General features: G+C 44.1%; 1 protein-coding gene across 1 annotated transcript in view; it reads left to right on the forward strand.

Annotated features, from left to right (window-relative positions):
• KLHL2 (kelch like family member 2) overlaps window positions 1-21,937 on the forward strand; it is an 864,825-nt gene that overhangs the window by 296,173 nt on the left and 546,715 nt on the right. The window contains exon 4 of the mRNA XM_069631381.1: window positions 11,397-11,518. Within this exon, the coding sequence (XP_069487482.1) occupies window positions 11,397-11,518 (122 nt within the window). The remainder of the gene's footprint in view (window positions 1-11,396; window positions 11,519-21,937) is intronic.

The following is a 21,937-nucleotide window of genomic DNA, read 5'->3' on the forward strand; positions in this document are numbered from 1 at the left end:
ATGCACACTACATTATAGTCAACACAGGTATGGAAGAGCAGTATCACCTCATAAATCACAGTCCCCCAGAATCAGTCAGCACCCAGCATTCTTAGTGTAGTCCTGCAGCTTTGCAGCATTTCAAACATCAGGCAGGACTCCTAATTATACGATTCAGCCCGAGTTACATCCACGCAGAGAGCAATCACATGATGTAATCCCTCTCTGCATTGACATCTGGTAAAGTGAGCCACATAGAGGTTCAATTTCCTCTTGGTGATTTAATAAATTAGCACCTGGAAATAAACTGCTCGGCAGAGGTGAGATGCACCATTCTTCCCTAGGGTAGGCTAGTTCCTGTGGCGGATCAACAAAATCCACATGACTCGAGAAGTGAAGTTAACTCATTTTATTTTCACAAACATAAGGGAATTAGGTGTTGATCTAGAACAGAACAAGAATACCCTTCATGGTTTTCGTTTAAATAAACAGTGTCAACATGGACACCTGTTTCTCGGCCGTTACTCACCCGGTCGCTTCTAAAGGTCAGGAAGATATGATATGATATGATATGGCATTTATAACACGCCTATACACAAGTGTTTAGGAAGGAGCTCAAGACCCACCCCTTCAAGGAATGGCTCCTCCCTAACACCTAGGTCCCTACACTGTCCACTCCCTACCATATTTGTGACTGGGTGATCTGATCCCCACCCACTGTTTCCAGCCCTGGTTACTTGTAGATCCATTGTTGACAATTGCCCTCCCTCCTCTTTTGATAGATCTCCACTCTCTTGTTTCTCTGCTCCCTAACCTTGTTCTTCCCCCTATGATTGTAAAGCTCTCTGTTGCTTCCTGAAGCTGGATCCGCGCTCAATAAATACCCTTATAACAATAATCAAAAAGTGTGGAATGCATGCACACATATAGGTCATTGTGTAGTCCCCCTTTGCCACCCTTTTCAATGTGGTAAACAGTGTGGCCACTTGAGCGTGGAAGTACAGAATGTGGAGAAGTGCACAGACCTGCGCCTATCTGCTTCAGAGATCTTTTCCTTTCAGTTATTTCTCAATAGTCTGTAGCAGCACCAGTTCTCCAGCGAGAACAATAAAAGAAAGAGGTAGGAGTTTTGTAGTTAGGTTTCCTAGTTTATGATGAGAGGATTCTCCTACAAAGGATTGTTAGCCATGTACACTCCTCTGCTGCTCGGCAACTAAGTTATCGAAATAGAAATACAAAATACAACCATAGGAATCCTATTCTTTTTTTTAAAAACCAAATGAAATATATAATAGTTTATAGAAGGAATGTTGTAGTATCCTAGCAGTATTGTAATGTATTGAAAACAGCGTCTTTAACAGTGTGATCACCATGCTGACTGGCTCCCACATTGAATTCCAAAGGTATAGGCTGTGGTAAAATTTCACGTATAGGAGTGTGATGCTGTGTTTTAGTTTCACACTGTGCACACATGCAGAGCCTACTAATTGCTGCAAGTTTAGGAGAGGGTGTGCCACATGCAACACATGGCACCCCCAGTGGTCAAAATAAGCAGGAACGGTCAGGAGCGCAGTTCCACTAGTTTTATTTTGTACTGTTCTTTTATTTTTTACTGTTCCACTCATTTTTGCAACTATTTTCATAATTCCGAAACTGTTCTTTCTGAAGTTAAAGCACACTTCTCCGGCAGTTACAGCTAAACTGAAATCTGTTTCAACTCAATTGGCTGTCAACCAGCATGGCTGCAACCCTTGAAAAAAGTGTTTTGCCCCCTCCTGCCTACCTTGTTTCCCGCTGGGGTGAAAGTTCGAGTACTTTTTATGGTACACTTCTACCACTGGGCACCCGTCTATTCACGCACCTTGATAGTCTCCATAGTGGAATAGGATGACTAAAGCGAGCTTTCAGGGGCACTATACTGTGGGCAGTAGGAGCCATACTGCCTGAAAGCCACCAACACAGCTCAGCAAGTTGACACATTCCAGGCCATCCTCCCTTATCCAGGCTGCCAGTTGAGGGCAGCCTGAGCCATGTCCCCGTTTTCTATCAGGCTCCCTTCTTTCCAGCACACTTCTTTACCCCCTTGAAGACATACATGGTGGTGGCTGCTCTAGCTCCTACGTTCACCTTGCCCCACTCATAGAGTTTGCATTAATGCTTTGCTAAAAGGAAACAGGAAGCCAGAACTAGGTATGCTTACCTTAGGGGTAAACATTTCAAGTTACAAGCTACTAACCATGCATAAAGAGTCACTCGCCCCCTCAGTTCTTCACATGCACACAGCACACAATTTCTTACACAACAATAGTCAATTATCCCTTGGCAATGGCTAGTGTAAGTTTTGAGGCCTGCTTGCACAAATGCAGAAGCTCCTCTTAATTGCGTTATCTTGCCAACGTTCAGCTAAATAACAAATTGTAGCCAACAAAACAAAATGTCTATTGCACTGACGGCTATATGAGATATTTATACATTGAGCTCCCAAGGAATGCCCTCTACCAGCTGCGCAAAAACTTAAAAGAAAATTTGGAGGCAAAAGGTCCATACTTTTCTTGTTAGTGGCTCAGTAGATGTAACTAAGGTAACATTCCTGAAACTCGGGCTCAAACCTTGAGTGTTTTTAGGGATGGACCTCAGGACCATGGACATTTCACCTAGGGTTACCACCCAGCAATGATAATGGTTCTGAACAGACATGCAACAAATCTGGTCAGAACATCAAATCCACCAACACAAATTCTGGACAACAGGTCTCATTAATGGCCATATTGTATGAACGAAACACACAAGCTAAACAACATATCTGTTTGTTCAAAATGAAACAATTAAGCATCATACCCATTAACTGATGTTAAATGAACCACAACTCAAAATTTTAGAACTGTGAAAGAGGTCATTTATGGGTCAAGCAGTCAAGAACTCCAGTGGCAGCTACATTTTAAACGTAGCCGGGGTAAATATTTTCCAGTAATGAGGGGGTGCAGGGGAGAGGGACATACATTTGATTCAGGTGTAAGACATGAAATATCCAATAGATTGCAGGTTACCCACAGCCAACAGGAGCATTGTCCAATGCATTTGCATGATGTTCTCAGTGCCCTATTTTGCTGGGCATTGATGGCAACTCTTCTATTCACCTGCCTTAAAGGGGATGGTATAAGAGGTGTTGATGTGCTTCTTCATCTCCTCGCTTACATTTGCAGGTTTTAAAAGGGCATGATGTGCATCCCTGTCCATCATCAAATTATGTTGTGGGATGTGCACCCTCCTTCGCACCTAAATGTATTTTTATCTGGAGGTTGATGTGCCTCCTAACCTTTCAAATGCTCCTGACCCAATTAATCAGGGGACTATCAGCTATGTGCTTGGGCATGTAGAGGCTAAATGCAGGAATATGCATCCCAAATGCGGGAGGGTAGGAAAGGCTGTGTGCAGAGCTTTGCATTTCCGCATCGACGCTCCACCGCACCTACCCATACATGGTGAAATCCATACGAAGAAAATCAGGCCTGCGGAAAATCAGTTAAAATGAGTGTCTCCTCCCTCAAAGGAAAAACCTGCTTCAAAGGAGGGGTGACATCACTCCCAATCAAAAAGCAGTTCATATGACCATGCAATACCCCACACATAACTCGAAACCAGAACCTCGCCACCAGCATCATTTTGGCCAAGCAGGATGTAAACCTCCCAAAGGCAGAAATGGGACACGAGACTACACAGCACCATCTCCCACCCTCCTTAGCAAGATCAGAGAGATGTTGTTCTGCACACAACCGCCAAAATATTAACATGTGCAGTCAGTTGAGGAATATACACATCAACACATCCCTTTCCGCTCCCCCCTAGACCTCTATTTTCAGAGAAAGAGAGATGTACAGGAAAAAGGCCACCGACCAACGAAATTAAAACAGGAAGGGTGACATTGCAAGGAGGTACACAGCAACTCCCTTTTCAAAGCATGAAATGACAGCACCAAAATAAACATAAACCAATATGCATATTTTAAAAAGCGGGCACAAAGGATAAGGACCTTAATAAAAACCAGCAAAATATAGCAACTCCATGGGCTGTCCCTGGTGCGTAAATACATTTTTTTTGGTGCTACCCCTGCAGGTGCCACCCCCTACCGCCATCGATGCCTCTTATGGCGTTCATAGCTCTTGCCCTCCTCTATATCAAGTCCTTGAAGCTGGGTAAAAAGCATCACACAAGCAACTGCCTGTGACAGCAGTGCCGTGGCATCTTTCAAACAAAATCATTTTACATCACATATGAGTGTACATACACCCCATTACCTGAAAGTTTGCCAAAACTCAGGCTCTCGTACCAAAACACGTGAATGCCTTGTTTACGTTTGCTGAGAGACACGCTGACAATTACAAACTAAAACATGTATTGTTTGCATGTAGATACGATAGCTGCTAATTTTACTGCTTACACAGATTGATATTTATTCGGGCAGCGAATCGATTAGGTTTTCATAGCTGCAGAGACGATTTCTGAAGGGTGGTTCGAATTAGCTGTGGTGGCGAGACCACTGAAATAGACGAGTGGGAGCCGACACTGGCCCAAGTAGCCATCCAACTCAGCTTGGGTTCAGTAGTATGAGCTGTGTGCGAGGATCTCTATACAGACTGGTGTTCCACCACAGATGCCTCAGTCACCACGGTGCACACAACTGACCAGCGGGCCACTATGCTAAACTATCATTCACATATGTTTACCCATGGACAGCTCTGTGTCGCCTTTGGAATCTCACCTCAGGGTGTACACACACACACGCAGGGAGACAACCGAACACAGCAACGACTGTCATAAACTAACTTTCCTTTCGGACCCTCCCCCTGCTCCCCCCTCGTCACATCCTCCCGGCCTTGGGCCACACCCTTACATAAGGACACTGACAGGCTTTACGGTAGGATGTTACCTCCCCGCCCCCCAATTAACTGTCTGCTAGTACTGCTAACCCATCTCTTCAATCGAATGTGTGGGTCGTTTTATCAGTCCGTGAGGTCAGGTGTTGTCCTGTGATTTGTATTCACTTGGTTCATCTTCGCGTTCTGCAATTTCTTCGTCATTTGACCGTTCTGCCTCTCCATTATAGCCTAACTCTTTATATGTGTCAGTATGTGCCATTTCCTCATCATCTTCATTCTGCTTAGAAGGTTGTGCTACCCTTTTATAGAAAGATACATTGCGTGTGATTTGTCAGCCACATCGTTCCAGCATGACCATTGGACCCTTTCTGTGTGTTACTATTACTGGCTTTGGGGCAAAAGGTGGCGTTCCGTAATGCGACATGTGTTGGCACACTAATACCCTGTCTCGTACTTGGATATCTTCTGTCTGCATAGGTTTTCATCTTTTCTTTTGATTCTGCATTATATCTCCTCAGTTCCCTTTCTTTATGAGTTGTTTATTCATGTCGACCGTCGTGCGGGAGTCTAGTGCATACCTGTCTGCCAAACATTAGCTTTGCCAGGCATTTGTCTGTGGTGCTGTGATGCGTGTTCCTGTAGTCTTGCAGTAGCTGGTGGATAGTCTGCTCTAACGGTTTCTTATAATATTCGATGTCCGTAGCGTTCTCTTGAAGTTGGACCTAAAATGTTCAACAGCCCCATTGGCTTGAGACCATAATGGGGTTATTCTCTTGTGGTGGAATCCCATATATTCAGCAAATGCTTTGAACTCCTTGCCGGTGAGTGGCGGTCCATTGTTCGACTTGACAATCTTTGCTATCACGTATGTAGAGAATATCCTGTCCAATTCTATGACAGCAGATGCGGCTGTGGACTGTAGTATTTGACTTTTGGGATCATGTGAGTGTTCATTCTGGGCCGCCAGTAAGTAGATTCCCGACTCTAGTGGCTAAAAGAAATCCACTGATATCTCCTCCCAGACGTTATGGATGTGCCTGTTATTGTGGGCTTTGGCATATGTTGCAATCCTTTAGGGTGGATTCTAGTAGATGGTCCATTCTGGGGAACCATACCTGGTGCAGTAGGCATTTTGTTGACACTACGCATCTATGCTCTTCATGGGCTAGATCTATCACTCACTGCGCAAGGCAGAAGGGATTACAATTTTATTTCCTTTGAGTAGTAGTTGAACATTTTGAGTTGGGCAGCTTGTCCTTTACAAGTGCGAGTGTTCATATTGTGTGGAGATCCACAGACACTTTCGCTTGTGCACACCACTGAGCATGTTTCCACTTACCCGACTTGAGGCAAGTGATGACGATGTTGATAGTTGGGTCTTCCACTATTTATCTCTGTAGTTCCTCAGCCGACAGTCTGACGGGGCATGCATGATATACGACATAGTGGATGTATTGGTCAGCTACTGTCACCGCTGACGTGTGAGAGGGCAGTGGATGGTGTGACAGAGCATCTGTTGGGGTTGCAACCTTCCCTTGCTTATGGACATTATTGAATTTGTAGTCTTTGCGATGTAGGCCTGATTGTGCTATACAGGGCGGCATATACACTGAGGGTTTCCCATATACAGTCGTTAGAGCATGGTAGTCTGTGATGATGAACGACTTCCCAAATACGTGAAAATGCTGAGAAGCCCACACGACAGCCAAGCTCTCCTTTTCTGCCTGTGAGTATGCCTGCTCTGTGTCCGTGCGGCTCCAACTGGCATAACACACGATTCTCCATGGTGAAGATGAGCTGGCTAGGACCACGCCCAGACCCACCGGGTTGGCATCCAGCATGACGTCCTTGCGCAAAATGGGATGTAAGTATGACATGCAGACAGCGGACGCCATACTGCCTCTGATCTTGTCAAAAGGCTCCTGGCAGTCCTAGGACCATCCAAAGACTTAGGGCCCAATTCATGGAATATTTGCCCGGTTCAATGTGAATTTGCACTGCTGAAAAGTGACTTTGCACTGCTGACACAAACCCTGATTCATGGAACCGTGCAAAGTGTATTTCTGTAGTGCAAAGTCCAGCCAAAGTCAGCGCATAGCCATTTTTGCAGTACAAAATGACGTTGCCCGGACTTTGCATGGCAAAAATACACTTTGCACGGTTCCATAAATCAGGGTTTGTGTTGGCAGTGCAAAGTCACTTTTCAGCAGTGCAAATTCACTTTGAACCGGGCAAATATTATATGAATCGGGCCCTTAGTCTGTTTTCACGTGCATGTGTAGGGAAGCATTGATGGATGCAAAATCAGGGAGGTAACGAATGCAGTAGCTCACAAAATCCAGGAAGGACTGTAATTGAGCTACATTCACATGCTGTCAACGATTTAACTTTGTAAGGGTCTGGTTCAACGCCTCTTGATGAAAACACATGGCCAAAACATTTTAGGGTGGATTTGTTAAAACACATTTATTCTTATTGAGGTTGAGGTTAGCATCTTCAACGGCCTTATACACCTGGAACAGCGTAGCATCATGTTTATCTTGTGATGTTCCAAAAACCAAGATATCGTTGCTGTAGTTGAGACAGTTGGGTATGTGGCAGGTGACTTCATGTATTTCCTCCTGGAAAATCTCAAAAGCTGAAGATATTCCAAAATTCATCTGTTTGTATCGGACAAGTCCGAGATGCGTTGTAAATGTTGTGATGTATCAGAAATCCTCACTGGTTTCACATGATGATATCCCGTATTTAAGATGAGTCTCAAAAATATTGTGGCCCTGTTGTGGAGATGTACCATGTCTGATATGTGTGGTGCCTGGTACCTTTCCCTTATGATTGCCTGGTTTGGCATTCTCATATCAATGCAAAGGCGTATGTGGTTATCTGGTTCCTTCTTTGGTACTAGGACAATGGCTGACACCCACAAGCTAGGTCCTTTCACCAGTTCAATGATGTCTGCCTTTATGAGGGAGTGGAGGTCCTTTTCCTCTTGGCGATGTATATTGAACAGGATGCCCCTGTAATTTTGTGCTACTGGCTTTACCATTGGGTCAACATGGAGCTTGACCTGGGATCCTTTCAATTTGCCAATCCCTTTGAATAGCGAAGGGAATGTGGCTTCCATTTTTGCAGACGTGGTAATATACTGATTTGCCATCAGCTGATAGAGTATGTGGATGAGACCCATCTGGATTGCTGATTTAAAGCTTAGAAGGCATCCGCAGTGCACATTAGATTTTATGACCTGTATCAGCACATGATCAGATTGTTCTTTGTACGTGCACTTGGCCTTGAATGCACCTCTACACTGCAAAGTTTTGGAGTCATATGCATAAATGTCCACTTGCCCGTTCCTTAGCTTTGATACCTGATGTAGCTTATCCAATTCTTATTCTGACATAACATTTACTGTTGCCCCAGAGCCAATATGGAATTGGTATGTCTGCCCATTTGTTTTTAGCATTGGAATAGGACTGTGTTCCATGGCCGTAGGGTTACCGGTGGCATCGACCTATCTTTTTTATCTCTCAGGACCAGATGTCGAGTCAGAGCCGCAAGTCTTCTTTGTGGTTTATGACATTGTTCAGGGGACTCTGATCGTCTGTCCGACTGTTTGTATCTTTAACCTTTGTCTGTGTGCATGGATCTACAACTGTTTGTTTCCCTTTTCTTCTCCTCTCGTGGTTTGTATATAGGCAGGTTGTTACTGAATGTTGTATTTCCTCTATTTCCTCTCGGCATGCACCATACTGGTTCTCCACTCCACATGCAGAGCATTCCTGTCCCACCGCGAGACAGACTCCTTCATGTGGAAAGGCACAGCCACATCTATAGCAGAGTTGCTTTGTGCGTTTGTCAGGTACTTGCTGTGATGTTATTTTTTCGTATCGGTGCAACTGGGTTCGGCGTCACCTTAAGTTTCTGCATCAGAGTGACTTGCATATAAATGGCCATGGTAGTCTGGGCATTGTACACATTTCTGGCAAAGTGTGTGGCTTCTGAAGTAGCTTCTTTCTGAATGCGAGCCACTCACATCCCGCTATCACTTGTGACTTGGCCTCTTCATTAGAGTATAAATGAAAGTTGCAATGTTTTACAAGTGCGCGCAGTCATTTCACAAAATTATCCATTGTTTCACCCTGTAGTTGAGTAGTGGTGTGGAATATGTGTCGCTCGTATTACACGTTTTTGTGGATTACAAAGTGCTCATTTAAGCAATGTTTAAATCTTGGTAAGTAGTTATCTCATTTTATGGCTTTTCGTATATGATATCCCTCACTGCTGGGCTTGCTGAAAAAGTAAGGAGACCTCTTCTGCATCAATCATCATGGGACCCAATGGCATCCAGATACACTTCAAAGTCATGCATCCACCTGGCCCAGCCAGGCCCTAGGTTTGTGTTATCAGTCATGTCAAATTGGAGTGGTGCTTGTATGGGAAATGCATCAACCAGACCAGAGATTGAGGGCGTAGATCAGCGACAGCCACCTGGCTGTAGACAGAGCTGGTTCCTGATCCAACATAGTGTCCCTTGTCAGTAAATTGCTTGATGAGAAAATGTGTCTGACGCTTTAGGGCTCTTTTGTTTATTTTTGTATTGATTTCCTTTTCCTGTGGTCATTTAATTTAGTTGTAATGTTGCTTTATCTTGAACACCTGTGACATAGGTAAATGGCACTTACACTAACCCCAGCAGTGAATAGGCCAATCTTTCCATTGGCCTTGGGTTTCTAGCATACACCGCAGCATCATGCAGTAGAAATTGTGTGTATACAGCTGGCGGGCCATGTGATGCAACAACGCTGGCCCGGAGAGCAGCCCACTCTGTAATGCACCTTCACATGGTGGGCAGGCATGTATAATTTGTGTCCACCAACAAAGGGAGCCATCAGCTTTGTGAAGGGACGGCCAAACTGAGGGTGGGGGAAACAAAGACCTTGCTGCGCTGCTCTGTGTTCCTCTGGGAGTATGCCTGTAACCGCCGCTGCTGGGGGCAGAAGGCACTGTTTGAGTAGGTTAATTTCGTGTCTCACCTGAGGGTACACACACACAGGCAAGGAGACAACGGAGCACAGCAATTACTGTCTTAAACTAACTTTATTTCCGGCGCTTTGCCCTGCTCCCTCCTCATCGCTTCCTCCTTGCATAAGGACGCTGACAGGCTTTCCAATAGAACATTACATTGCCACTCACTCTACCTTGAATAAACTTGGTGCATCCTCCATCAACTTCTCCTAGGAACGTGAGGCGCCCTCTGAAGTGGTCAGGTGCAACATCTCAAGCAGGGAATGCTGGTGAGGTGGCAGCCCTGTGAGTGTTGTCCCGGCACTGGAAAAGGCCACATTTCTTCCCTGTGCAGAATCTATGTGAGCTCTGAGTGGTGGAAGTCAAATAAGCAGCCTATTGGAAGCATTGTGAAAATTGCAGATTGTCCATGCTAAATATATGGACCCCCACCAATTTATCTCATTCTCTTCAGTAGAAGTGTCCAGATAATCTCCTACCTGAGTAGACACAAGGAGCTCTTTATCATGGAGAGCGTTAGTGAGACACTCCATAAACAGAAAAATAGCTCCTTTCCTCTGATTCATGGCATGAGATGAGGCTAATTTGGGTCTGACACTGAGGAATATGCTCACAAACACAGCACTCCTTCCGTGTGGCTCTGGCTATATAGCTGAACTTACCTCTTTCTCCCAGCTCTTACTGAGTGAGTGAATGAAGAATGGATGTGCGACTCTGGGCTGGGTCGGACAATGAGGAACAACCCTACAGCACACATCTCCCTCCTGAATCACACCATGTGCTGAGATGGCATAGTCACACAATGAGGAATAACTTCACAGACACACAACTCTTTTGTTATGGCTCTGGGCTGAGATAGACAACTGGGAAGAAGCTAATAGAACTGAGCTCCTTTCTCCCTGAGTGACAGAACGAAGAATGGAAAGCTTTAGCTTTGGCCGAAGGAAAGGGTAGGCCAAGGCCACAACTTCCAATGCTGATTGGCTCAGTGCAGCAGAGTAAGGACACAGCATGCCAACGTTCTGTTTCCTTGTGCAAATCTACATGTAGCTTGTACAGCATGACAGCCCAACCTCTCAGGCAAAGCTTAAGTATTTCTGCAATAGGAAAACATGTCACTGGTCGAGTAATGTTTGTCATGTGTGGTAATATCGGTGAGGTAATGCAGTTTCTGAGGAGCAATGATGTCCATCAGGGGCGATGATCTGTGTCAGATGTGAGGAAAGGAAGGTGAAATAAGTGCAGCTGTTCACATTGAAGAGGGCCCAGATCTGCTGCACTCATTGAAGTGCCACCTTCTAAGCAGCACCCACTGTCTCATAATTGTCCATTTACCCAATTTACCAAACCCTGCAAGCCCCTCAATCTGATAGCCAAAGGCTGTTTTCAAAGTTCAAGAAGTATTTAACTCAGAAAAAGAACATAACTCATAAATTACAGTTATTTCCCTCATACTGTCTCTTAAGCGCCATTAACTACAGTGAACAACACATCTGTCTGTTTTTTTTATTGCAGGTGAGATGAGTGAGAGTCGAGCGAAAAGAGTTCGAATTAAGGAAGTTGATGGCTGGACACTAAAATTGCTTATTGACTATGTTTACACAGCGGAGATTCAGGTCACAGAAGAAAACGTTCAGGTAAGAAGGCCAACAGCGTTTCATGCTTCAGAATATATTCGTCATGAGTGGAGTTATGAAAGCTTGCTATGTCACACATGCCTAAAAGCAGGATGAGTGCATGAAAGTGTATGATGTGGTCTGCCTGGCGCGGGAGCATTTTATTTGATTGCCGGCTAATACAGGACAACCCTTCCTGTGACAGTAAACCCTTCCGTTGTGTTACCCTATCAGTTGTTGCAATGTTCCCTTCTTGGCTTCTTGCAATTATTTGATGGATAAGGCTGGGTGCACCTCTGCCCCGCCCTGCTCGTGGCTCAAAGGTAATACGGCCTTCCATATTCGATGTTCTCATGGGACTCGTCGGCAGCCAATAATGGTGACGGAAGTGGGACAGTCAGAGTTACTGAGTCTCCCTGCTACATTCATTGTGCCCCTGGACCGGTTTGAGCTCCATGAAATGACAAAATTGTTTTCACTTTGTCCACCTTCCCCGCACTTGCGCGATCTGAATGACACAAGGCGTACTTAGCACGTTGTTTTTTACTCCCTTTGTTTCCCCCTCCTTGTATTATCGTGCCTAGAAACACTTGTGTACAGGCGCGTTATAAATGTCATATCATATCATGTAGCTTATTGGAGCAGGAATTTATAGGGAAAGACCACCACTTGCGCTTTACAAAGATTTTGGTGGATTTTGTACAGCGTTGTTGCCCGTGTATTAAATTTGAGTGATGTATGGTCTTGCTTTTCCCCATTTGTCTGTGTGTTTATTCGGCTCTTTTCTTTTCTTTGAGTCACTCTGAAAAAGTAACAAAGGTAACAAAAAATCCTATCCCTTTTGTATTTCTCATCTTCTTTGGCTATGTGTTTGCCTTACTATGCCTCGTTTCTCTTCTTCATTGGTTTCCCTTACCTTGCCTGTAACCCTTCTCCCTTTGTGAACTAGAAAAGCATTCTTCATTTAGTAACCCTCTCTAAATGTATTATTGGAAGTCATTTCTGAACGAAATACAAAAACCCACATTTGTGTTTCATAGAACCCTTTGCAAAACCCTTTATTTGTTCTTGCCATTCACTTGTCTTACACATTTCTAAGAAGTGTATTGAAATCATGAAGTGGGGCACACATTTGGAGGAGGGGTTGTTGGAGGAGGAATACGAGGTTGACCGTTCATGGGGCGGGGCTATAAATTGCGAGGTTGAGATCTTAGAGAAGGGTGTGCCTGTTGTGGTTATGTGCCCTGTAGGTGCCGTAGCTCCCACAACCAGAACAGGGGTTGCTTGTGGTGGCCGAGTCATTTGGCAGCAACTCAGGAACTCAGGAATAGGAAAGGAGGGAGGGCTGACAGTGAAAGGTTTGCCACTGGCGAAGGAGGCAGTGCCAGTGCAGGGAGTCTTTATGGCAGAGGTATTGGATATGACTGGGGAGGGCTTGCAAGCAATTTTTAGTTCCTGAGATGGGCATTTTATTTCTGATTTTACTAGAGTTGATATTGGGCAATGCCTTAAAAAACATTGGAGTTGGAGGGGAGATGGCGGTAACACAGGGAGATGGTGCAGCTGAGGTATTAGGCTGCCCAGAGACAGAAAAGGAGTACAGGTGTTGGGTCACATGTAAAGGGGCCGAATGATGCATCATCCTGGCACACACTGCTTGCATTTCCAGATGACCATCAGTCATGGGGAAATGAACTACCTGGAAGGGATGGATGCACTGAATGGCCGAATGCCCTCAACCACCCTACTATCTTGCAGTTGACTGAATAGGCATTAATCGAGATGGTAGGAAAAGGGCAGGTCAGGTGACTGCCCCTGAGCCAATAGGATAATCTCTAAATACGGTGTAAGTGGCTCTACAAGTGAGTGAGAGGGTCACACTGAGTTGCAGAAGCTGCCTAGTTATATCACTGTCTGCAGAGCTGAAACAAGACTGCAAACATTTGAGGAAAGGGTCAAGGAGTTAATTGGAGTTAAATTAACTAATCCAGAATGGAATCATATTAATGGACCAAATGTTCGCCTACATGGTTACAGTTAGTGCAATTAAGTTTCTACAATATTATCATGGCATTTTTAACATGGCAGACACCAAATGAATCATGTTCCAAATGTTCTTAATGTACTTGTTTGCAGTTTTCATATAGCATGCAACATGTTCGGCCAGGAATATGTGCTTTGCATTATTCAATCTTCTGTCACAGTTGAAAGAAAATCCAATGGGTATTGCATATTGCAGGGATGTATTGAAATGCATTAATACACCACAGCATTCAGTGTCAATGTTACTGGAACTGAATAAAGTAGAAGCCAAACATGTAAGACTTTGAAGTGGATGTGAGGTGATATTACACAACAGATTGGATTGCTAGGCTAGCAAGACTGTTTGAACATTATCCTTAATTACTTATGATAGTTTGCTATCTTGTTGTTGATGGGCTGGTGCTGATGGTGTGGTTGGTAGAACAACTTCAGATTTTTTTCAATTTTGAAAAATCTTAAGAACACAGTTAATGTCATAGAGCATCAACATGTACCACAGTATATTATTGCAGTTGAAAATCATGTCACATATTTCCAGATGTGGGCTCTCTTGAATGACAGAGACTAAAGAAGGCAAACATTCACATTTTCGCATCTCTTCTACAGGCAGAACTACCAAACATTGCTACTGTGTGGCGCGTTGGAAGGTAGCTCTCTGCGAATTACTATACTTGTAAAGTAGAAGGAACAGCACTCAAGGACAGAACAGTAATAGCACGTTCACTAATAGCCTATATAACCAGCGAGTCAGCACCACGGTAGTTAGGCAGTAGAGCTATTACGTAAAAGCAGCAACATTTTCTTAGGTGACAGTATAGACTGGCTGCAGCATGGTGGCTGACTTCTGCTGAAAGGGCTGTAGTGGAGATAGGTCATCTGGGGTCATCCCAGTCTTGTATATGGTGTCAAATGGTATTACACAACAAAGATACCACTCCCTTCCCTGATACCTGTATTGATCATGGCTTTCCTGCTCCCCATGCACTGTTGCTTTAATTATGTGGGTGTGTCCCCTATGTACGGCGTTCCGTTGCTTCCCAGATTCGTCTGCACATTCTGAATATTATACATACAAGGCTGGGGCCCTGAACTTGACCCAGATTTGCATGGCACCCAGTTTTATTGTCCAGAATGGAGGTGGTGATATGCTGTTTTTCTTTGTCTTGCAATATGAAGAACTTCTTTGGTTGGTGGCAGGGCTAGAGTTAATGCTATGGCTTTCACACACTGAGGGGTTTCAGATCTGACATACTGTCTTTGAAAAACAAGGTACAAAGGTGGAACAGTAGTTTTGTCGTTCCCTCTTACCTCATTAACTTTGGCATAATGCTCCCCTTCTCCTCCTATGTATAACAGTTTTCTGAAATCATGCGTTGCATTGGGGCTTAACTCAGTTGGGTCACCACTTTTATCTTGTTCCTCATCATCCATCCCAATAAACATCCTTATCCTCAGACTGTTTATCAGTGGATATGGTTGGTGGTGGACCACACCAAAAATATCTCACGTCCTGCACCTATGCAGTTGTTTCTTGCAGCACATCACCAAATACAGCCTGTAACTCCTTTCCCCTTTCTGCCTCAGAGACAGCCTCCCCCCTGCCTCTTTCTCCCACTGGCACCTTTCAGTGCTATGGAAGATGTTGGCACTCGAAATGGTCACCTCACCATAGCCATAAGAAGGTGGAACACATCAGACTCAGTTACAGCCATTGATTGCACTGCTTTCCCCCAACAGACCTTTAAGATTTGTTATTCAGAACATTGCAAGTATCAAGTATTTGGTCTGACCACTAAAATATGCATAGTCACTTACAGCCACTGATTATAATCTCCTCCTGCCTTCCAAAAAATGTAAGACTTATTCTCTGCATCTAGTAGTTTGTATGGCCACTTTGGTATTTCCACTAAAAAAGACAATGCACTCAGTTACAGACACTGAATGCACTTTTTTTTTATTTCCAAACAATTCTAGGATTTGTTATTCACAACTTGGAAAGCAATAAGCATTTGGTTTGACAATTAAATGACAGCGCAGTCATAGCCACTGAATGTAATCACATCCTGCTTACTAAGAAAGGCAAGTCTTCTTTTCTTTTTATGCCCACTAAAAGGTGACACCCTGCGTTACTGACACAGATGTCACAAAGAATACCCAGAATCTCAGAGATGCTTCAAGGCTTTTAATAAAATGTTTCAGCAGGGCACTAAGGCCGCCTCCCTCTCTCTTGTCTTAATATAACGTTTTTCACCCTAAACCGGGTGTCCATATTCCCGTGTTAGTAGATAGAGAATATTGATTCCTACTCTTTGATTTCTAAATGGCTGGTCTTGATAATCTAAAGGCAGTTTCCTTTTTCTATTTGGATTCCCTTGGGGGTGTCCTAGACACCCCCTACTCTATACATTGTTTATTGGCTACCTGAGGAGTGGGGATGTGTCTTCAGACACTCTGCCCAATCCTGTCATCTTCCTGTTGTGCACTGTTGCTTCTCTCGATTTCTCTATACTCTATTCTCCTCTCTTAAACTCTCCTCCTTTCAACTTTACTTCTTCAACTTTCTGGATCTATTCTCCTTTGACCTTCTGATGTCTCTCACGCCTTCTACTACTGTCTCTACCCTTTGATGTTACTACTTTACTACTTGCGCCTACACTTTATCACTCCCACTTCCACACTGCTACTCCTTCCTCAAAACTACTATTACATCTCCTCTCCACCTTCTTCTCAAACACCCCTCTTTCAGCCTAACATTCACTTCACATTCACTGCCTACACTCCCGCTGCAAACTCACTTGCTAATCTTTAATGCACACTCGTAATGCTGTAACACTTGCACTCATTAACCAATATCTCACCTGCTCTACAATTCGCCCCCACACTCTTATCTGTCAGTCTTCCTCCTTCTGGTCTTTTTGGGCTGCCACCTGCTCATCCTCTGACCCGACTCGAACATCCCACAACCTTGTGTTTCCTGCCAGTTCTATGATCCCCCACCCCCTCTTCTGGTTATTTCTCTGGCCCGGTCGTCCCCGCCCATGAGAGATCAGCATTACAGAATGTTTCAAAGAGCAGGTTAAGCCCCACCGCTTTTTTCTGCACAGGACCACCATGCTGCAACAATGACAACCCGTGCTACAAAGTGTCCGAGTTCATGTTAGGGGACTGTGGCTCAATTCCCCTTAAGGTAAGTTTAGTTCTTTGGAGCTGTGGTGATTCTTTTTTAAGCCTGTGGTAGTCTTGGGCAGCCACAGCGGTTTTCCCTATTGTAGGTGTTGAGGCTGGATATTTGGTGCACAGCTCCTTAAGCAGCTGCATAGGAGCTCTGTTTCTTCGTCCATTTGTTCTCTCTCCCTCCCAGCGTCGTCATTATGCAGATTGCCTAGTGATCCAAGCAGGTGCGTAGGAGCTCCGGCTCTCTTTCGGCTGACTTTCTCTCCCCAGCTGGGCTCTGGCATTGGATTGCGTGGAGTACTTTGGGCTGCTGTATTCCGGGTGGTCTCCTCTGGTGATTGTGGTTCCTCTGGCATTTCTGGAAAAGGAAGAGAGAACTTACCCTGCACTTTTGTTAAGAGGTATGGGGTGATGCAATTTGGTATTGCAATGCAAAGACTGCTACTTGGGAAAGGCACAGGATTTGGGGTCCTCTCAAATGCCACCATCCCCCTCTGGGGTAGGACTGGCAATGGCATCCACCCTGGCAGGCCTCCCACCTTAGGCTGTGAGGGGTTCCCATCCCCTCCTGACACTGAATGTAGTCTTTAGCCTACCAAGCAATACAAGAATGTATCTTCACAAGTAGCCTTTGGTATGGCCAATAAATGACAACACACTCAATTATAGACACTGAATGCACTCTCTTAGATTCTACAAGCAACAAGTATTTGGAATGACCATTAAAAGATAACACAGTCACTTCAAGCCTCTGAATATAATATTCTCCTACCTACCACGAATTATAAGATGTTTTCTGTATTCCTAATGCCAAAAGACAGCACAGTCACTTACAGACACTGAATATAAACTCCTGCTGCCTGTTAAAACGTATACAGCATTTTCTCCACAATGAATATTTGATCTGGCAACTTAAAAATAGCACAGTTACTTACAGCACACACATATAATCTCCTCGTGCCTACCTAAAATATAAGACTTTTCCCCTGAAATGTTTTCTTTGTATTGCCATGGAAGGATGACACTTTAATTACAGATGCTGAAGACACTCTTTTGTCTCAAAAACAAAATCTAAGATCTGATCTTTGCATCTTCACCAGCAACTAAAATGTAGTCTTAAAGATATTGCTCAGACCTCAATGAGCTCTAATCAATCAACAATGGAAATTGCACATATAATCCATCGCTAAGAAATAATGCAACCAAAGAACACAAAAGAAAGCTAAGTTTAAGATTTCTCTAAAGTTGCATTCTTATACAAATATTTATTATGTCCGACAAAACAGCCAGCACATGTTTTGACCAATAAAGGTTATCCTCAGGGAAAGTGGTAATACCGAAAACGGTTTAATAATCAATCAACAAAAGATGAGCGCTCAATGGTTGGTTTTGGACAGTTGTGAGATCTAATAGGATTAGCTTATTCAAACTGCAAACATATCAATGGCAACGCTTGATACATCTCCAAATGTGTTTTAGCCTTGTTGAGCCTCATCAATGAGGAGGAGCTTCGATCTCTAAGTCCAGCTGGCACGGGGACCCACGTCTGGACATACCCATCCCACTCGAGGTAACTAAAGCAAAACAAAAGAGGTGATCGCTGGAAGGTTTAGAATTAATCTTAAACTCTGGCATTGCTCTGGGCATCCTTCCAGACCATCGTTCGCTGCCTGCCAAGCCAAAAGGGGAAAGACCATATGCAAATCAGGCTTGGTCACACCCCAAAAGGGGCAGTTCTGCCCGAACTGCTTGTGACATTCCTTCTGCACGAGACCGCAAGCATCCCCAAACATGTTTTAGCCTTCTTAGGCCTCATCAGGGAGGAGTTGCTTTGGCCTCTAGGCCCAGCAGGCACGGGACCCACGTCTGGGTATACCGTCCCACTCAGGGCGACTAAAGCAAAACAAAAGATGCTTGTGGTCTTGTGCAAAAGGGATGTGACCAAGCAGTTGGGGCTGGATGGGTCCTTTGGGAGTGGGGCAAAGGCTGATTTGCATATGGTCTTTCCCCTTATGTAATGGCTTGACAGGTAAAGAACGATGGTCTGTAGGGCTGCGCAGAGCAATGCCAGAGGTTAAGATTTATTCTAAACCTTCCAGCCATCACATCTTTTGTTTTACTCTCATAGAGGCTGGACCATCTACTTTGCACAGGTACATGGATGTGTGGGGGACTAATGTACTGTGCCCAGAGAATGAGGATGAGCGAGGTTGGGATGTATTTTGTACATACCCCATTCTCTCCAAAGAGTCGTGCATAGTCCCATGGGGGGTCCCTCCCCATGATATCCTCCCACTGAGTACCACCCCCGTGGGACTATCCGGTAGCGGCCTCACCTCCATGGCCTCATGGGATGGGGCTCCTCCTTGGGGAGAAGGGGCGACATACGAGGATTCGTCACAATGGGCACCCACACATCCTGTAGCATACAGTAAAACAGCCCCACAGCACTACTACCACCTACAACAGTATACAGTACAACACTTATGCTGCTTTCCTGTGGGTGTGCTTTTGCACTGGTGCAGTAGTAGATAGTAGATTGCATGTCAGAAATCCCAATTGTGACATTCCATTACTGGATTTTGTAAGAAACCTTGGTATTCTCCCACCTATTCCCCAAGAGTCCTCAGCGCAGGTGACCAGGGAAAGGCCATCACACTTGGATCCCGACCCTGGGGGTGAACAAGCGAGAGAGGATCACCTTGGTGGAGGGTCCTTGGGGATTGAGGAGAGAGTGTTGGATGATGAGACATGGTACCCTCCCTTCCTTCAGCCTTTTTGTGCTATGTTCACTCAAGCTCTATCTGTCCTTATAAATGCCCACCAAGTACTGAGAAGAACAAAAGTCAACTAGGAGAAATGTACACTTGCTATGACCAACACCACTCTAGTACTACGACAAAGAAGAGAGGTGTAAGTATAGGGAGTAATGAAGGTCAGGCATGTCACATTAATTGGGCCCATTATAGATAGGCAATTCCAGTTAACAACCTACTTGTTAAAACCCTTAATAGGGCTTAGGTGTATAAAGGAAGGAGAGGCAGCTATGTGAGGAGAGAAGGAGAACTGCCATGTTGGGAGAAGACCAGAAGTCGAGACGCCGGCATCAATCCCGGGAGATCTGCAAGGGGGACTTTGCAGGACCGGAAGCCTTCACATTGGAAGGCAGGCAGCAGGCACTGCCATGCAGCAGAGGAACAAGAAAAGCCATCTGCATCCAAGCCCAGGTGAAACTGGAGCTGTGGAAGCCGCTGGGCTTCGAGGGGACAAGGAATGCGGGCAGAGCAGAGAAGACAGTGTATGTGCAGAGGCGTGCCTAGCGAACTGGCGGACTGCTCCTCAGCTCCGGACAAGACACGCAGACTGTAAATAAGCAACAGCCCATAAAAACACATGAGTGTGAATTCTATAGAATGCTGAACTAAATGAAAATGGGTTTTTGAATAAAAGCACATCATATTGAATACCGAGCTAAATAAGAACTTCTATTTGATTAAGAACTAATGATATTAAGTATCAAACACACACTTCGAAGTTAAATTGACAAATTATGAATGTCAAATTATTTATCAACAAGTGAACAAATACTTAAGTATTTGAATGATAACAAGTGGGAAATTGAACAGATACTTAAGTATTCGAACTACAAATGTGAAGCAACAGTTTTTTGAACAGAGTTACAGCAACTGCCAAATTGAACAAATACTTAGGTATTTGAATTACAACAAGTGGCAAATTGAACAAATACTTAAGTATTCTAATTACAAATGTGAGAATGATTTGTGATCTTATGGAAAAGCAAAGACTGGTGCAGTGACATTGACTAACAGAAAAGACAATTGTGAAAAACCCGAAACCCAATGCAGAGGAGCTAGGATGGGCTAAACAAATCCATGGAGAGACTTATGGTTACGTGACTTGTAATGGGTGGACTGTGCGGACTGACAACTGCTCCTAGACCAGGGAGCTCTCTATTATAAATATCAGAGTCATCCTGTCAAGCCAAACAGAAGTATAGGGTACCGGGTTGCGTGACCTGTAATGGGTGGACTGTGTGGTCTGATAATTGCGCCTAGACCATGGAATCTTAAATGATGACCAGCAAAAAAAATTGTAAGTAAACCACTGAAAACTATGAACTACTTGATAAGGTAAGCCAGAAGGCAGATCAAGTGAACCTGTTGTTTTCCTACATTGAACATTAAACAAATAACTTTGGGATAAGTACCACATTGGAATCTTGGGGAAGGGAACCCTGAGGTTCGAAAGAACTGAGAAACTTTATTTTGGGGACCGGAAACCTCAAGATCTTCTTTTTGTGTGAAATGTATCATATTGACCTTATGGAAGGGACCCTCAAGGCCTGGTTGGACATTGAGGAAACAAACAGCTATTTGAACTGTACTGAGCCTGAAGAAGAAGGTAAGAGCAGCTGAGTCTTTACTTTTGAACACTATTTTGGTTAAGATGAATCCCACACTTTGTTTGTTTCTAGATGTGAGGACAAGCATAGGTTTTTGGACACAGACAGAACTTTGATTTGAACTTTTAGACACAGACGTGCCTTTGTTTCCTTTAGGCCGGAGAAATCCCCACCTTAGATATAGAGCAGGCTAGGCCTTATACAATCCTGACATTTTAATAAAGCTCTGTGAAACTTGAATTCTGTTGTCTGTGTCATCTCTTGATGCTATGCCTGTCTCACACTGTCCATAATATAATACCTAGAGCCAAAAGCTCCTTCAGCTTGGCGTTGATTTCTGGTCCAATGATTTTAGGGTGTGCATGTATGGCAGATGAAGTAGCTCAATTGAAAACCTCAACTAATAACTGTACAGTTATTTTCAAAATGTAGTCATTGAAATGGGTGTAAATGTTTGCCCTTCAGTTATTTTATTGAGTACCATCTTAAATATAGTCATCAACGCTCGGCATCTTATATAGGGCCTATTGACAGTTGCATACAAAAATCACATATGTGAAAAGGTACAAATAGATATTCTGCAGGAGGTTAACAACTGCATGCCAGTGTGGTTCCCTCACTCCAATGCAATCAAATACACCGAAAAATTTGAATGAAAGAAATTTCAATAAAAAATATATGTACAGCATTTACCACAAACTGACCCTTGGCACACCAAGTGTATCATTTACTTTGTAATGTACTATACAAGGAACAACACAGCAACCCGAGCTAGAAATCTCACGAATCACACAAAACTA

Source organism: Ambystoma mexicanum, chromosome 6q (genome assembly GCF_040938575.1).
Source record: "Ambystoma mexicanum isolate Mex_15411 chromosome 6q, UKY_AmexF1_1, whole genome shotgun sequence".
Taxonomy (NCBI): domain Eukaryota; kingdom Metazoa; phylum Chordata; class Amphibia; order Caudata; family Ambystomatidae; genus Ambystoma; species Ambystoma mexicanum.